General features: G+C 32.7%; 1 protein-coding gene across 1 annotated transcript; it reads right to left on the reverse strand.

Annotated features, from left to right (window-relative positions):
- Window positions 1-988: 988 nt before the first annotated feature.
- LOC107612687 (uncharacterized) lies at window positions 989-2,138 on the reverse strand. Its single transcript, XM_016314391.3, has one exon. The coding sequence runs from the start codon at window positions 2,024-2,026 to the stop codon at window positions 1,196-1,198; it is 831 nt and encodes a 276-aa protein (XP_016169877.1). The 5' UTR covers window positions 2,027-2,138; the 3' UTR covers window positions 989-1,195.
- Window positions 2,139-3,272: the final 1,134 nt, after the last annotated feature.

Raw genomic sequence — 3,272 nt, forward strand, 5'->3', positions numbered from 1 at the left:
AGTGGTGTGTGTAGGTGATCCCAACCCCCCATTGGCTACTTTTCTTCATCTTTGATTAAAGTGTGATTCCCATTGCCATTGGTCTTAATTAACTTTTTTGCTAATACAAACACTACTATGCTAGAAAAGTGGTACCCCCACTCAAGTGTGTATAAATAAAATAATTACTTGGTGGCCCTATTTCTCTTCTTGTCTCTATCAATTAGGCCCACACTTTCTTGTAATTCACTAAATATAACATTATTTTACTAATTTTGGTTGGTTTAGAAAACTCCTTGTCAACCACACTACTATAAGCCAATTACATTGTAATGTTCAATTATTATGGGAAGAGTAACAAAATAATTGGAAGATAGAAAGAAAAAGTATGTTAATGCACCAAGATTAAACAAATCAAGATTCTTATGAGGAGTGCTTTTTAAACATTAAAAGTGGAGTATTTATTAACATCTAATCTAATTTAAGAAAAATGTTAAATAATTAATATTTTTATTTTTTTATTTTTTATTTAAACTAATACTCACCAGTTTCTTTTTTTTTTTATTAAAACTTAAGATTAAGAATTTAAAACATTACAATGAATATTTTGTAAGATCTTAAAAAGAAATGAAAAAATAAGTGTGAGTATAATGTATAAAAATTGTATATCAAAACAATATTTTTTGTTAAAAAATTCCTAATTTTATATTAAAATATACATAGATATTATTTCTACAATTAGTTTGAATAATTCTTCCAAACAAGTCATTGCACGGCCATCCCCTGTTATGAGTTATTTGGAAAAGTTGTATATATTAGAAAATTATTTACATATAAAATAGACTTAATGGAATTCTTCTCAATAAGAAAATTGTCTCAATTATTGCCCTATCAACATCATGGAAAAATGGGCCATATACCAAAACAATGATGAAAGCTTATCTCTCATTGCAGAAGTACCTCCTCTCTTTCTCTGCTAAACTTTGCAGACAAATTGACAAAACTGCACTAAGAAAAAAGAAACTCTTTCTTAGGTACATAAACATGATAATTTGATAATGTACATCCATGACTCTAGCTGTGATAGTGAGATCAAATCAAAATTTTTATACAGTTGAAGACTTTCCAAGGAAAACAACAACATTGTACTTAGAACATTGACCGAAAATACCAAAAAAAAAAAAAAAAAAAAAAACAGAAACATCCTTGTTTATTGTTATCTTACAATGGATGCAACTGTGTGAGCCCAGAACCTAAGATTATCCTTCATATCAATCTCATTCTCCAGTGTTGGCACCCTCCAATTCAACAATGGATTCTTCACAAGCTTGTTCCTTTTGTCTAATACACCCCAAGCCTCAGATAGATAAGGCCTACATATCACAGTTTCATCAGTTTTTTGCTTCTCTAAACCAACACCAACACCAACACCTTCTTCTTCTTCTCCATTATTATTATCCTCTTCTTTTGATCTTCCGAGCCTTTGCAACCCTGGTATGAGAGAAACCAAAGTTGGGTCCTTGTCTTTTTCAGAGAACACAAAACCCAAGTCCATGAACCCTTTTAGCTCCTTGAACTCAAGGTCTGAAAGGCTCTTACTACTTTTCCCTCTGTTGAATCTTCTTCTTCTTATTCTTTGACCTTCTTGTTTCTTCTTCCTTGTAGAAGCTTCTTCTTTGTTATGTTCTTCTTCATCTGCATGGATTTTGGCACTGATTTTGTCCTCCTCCATTGAAAATTCTTCACCCACTTCCTTGCCAGAGAGAATTGGCCTTAGTTTCTGTGGTGCGAGGAGGACAGAATCCAGTGACGGAGAATCATCAGAGAAAGAAGCATCACCTAATAATAAGTTTTGGTCACTGAAGGACCTCACTTGAAGTGTTGGAACTCTAAGAAGCTTTTTTGGATCTAAACAAAGTTGTTCCAAAACATGATCTTGGTGGTTGTGTGATGATGTTGGAATATCTGTTTTTTTGGATAAACTTGATAGAACTGTTGTTTGAAACCAATAGGTATCTAACAACTCAAGAACATGTTCTGCAGCCATTATTAATGAATGGCTTAGATCCTTATCAGAAAGGGAATTGAGATATGGGGTTTGTGTGGGGATAAGGAGAAATTAAAAGAGGGAGAACATGGTTTATATATGCTAGTGCTTGCATTCTATTACTTATTTATTGCCCCCAAATTCTAGTGGATTTATATTGTTCTATATCCCATTTTATTTTCTTTACATTGTGGAATGTCCACTTAATCATATTTCATCTTTAATTTGATGAATAATTATCAATAAATAAAAAGAATAACCTTGCTTTTTAACTTATACCTGGTTTAAATGATTTTTTTTACCAACATGTCATTGTTTTCAAGACTTATTATTAAAATGCTACTCATTTTTTGTTTAAGTGTTACCTAACTTTTTTTTTAGTTTAATGTTAATAATAATTAATTATAATAGAAATACATAAGATTAACCATAAAATATTTTTTTTAGTTTTTTATTTTCATTCATTTGAAAAAAAATAATTTAAATAACATTAAGTGCTTATTAGTAGGCGCTAAACCAATAGGTGCCTCCTTAGCTAAAACTTTAATAAAGGAGACGAGTTTTTTACAGGTTGCGCTAACATAAAAGGCCCTTCCATGGGAAAAAAAAATGCAATGGAAAGGCCCCATCAACTTGAGGCTAATTTTTTTGGATATGAACCAAGGGTTTGTGTAACACCCGTTTATGGCGCTGAGAGGTGTTTAACTAGTGTGTGACAGCGGTTAGCTAACGGAGAGAAATCGGACAGTCTGATTTCATGCAGGGGGTGAGGGGCATAAATCAGACTGTCCGATTTGTGCGTGGTGATGTTGCATGCATGGAAATTGGACCATACGAATTATAGCATGCATAGGGTTTTTTTTTTTTTTTGCCCAAGGAAATCGGACCTATCGATTTAAAGGCTGATTTCAGAAAAACTCTAGCTAACCCAAATCGGACCCAGCGATTTCTGGGTTTAAAAAAATTTTTGGGCGGGCTGTCTACTAATTGGACCGTCCGATTTTTTAGTTCTAAAAAATTCAAATGGCCACACTTGCGGTTGGATGGTCCGATTTGAGTGTGATATATATATATATAGATGTACCCACCCAATCTGAGCAGCTCATTTCATTCCTCTTCTTCGGTGCTACAACTCTCTAAATCTCTTCTCTGCAAATCTCTTCTTCTTTATTTGTAGATCTCTTCTTCTCTATTATCATGGATGATAGAGTAAGATTAAAAGTGTATTATCATGGCCATATTTTAT

The sequence above is a fragment of the Arachis ipaensis genome, chromosome B8 (genome assembly GCF_059453495.1).
Source record: "Arachis ipaensis isolate K30076 ecotype BB chromosome B8, ASM5945349v1, whole genome shotgun sequence".
Classification (NCBI taxonomy): Eukaryota; Viridiplantae; Streptophyta; class Magnoliopsida; order Fabales; family Fabaceae; genus Arachis; species Arachis ipaensis.

Coding starts and splice junctions, on each gene's coding strand:
- LOC107612687 (XM_016314391.3), bottom strand. CDS start 2,026: ATGGCTGCAGAACATGTTCTTGAGTTGTTAGATACCTATTGGTTTCAA.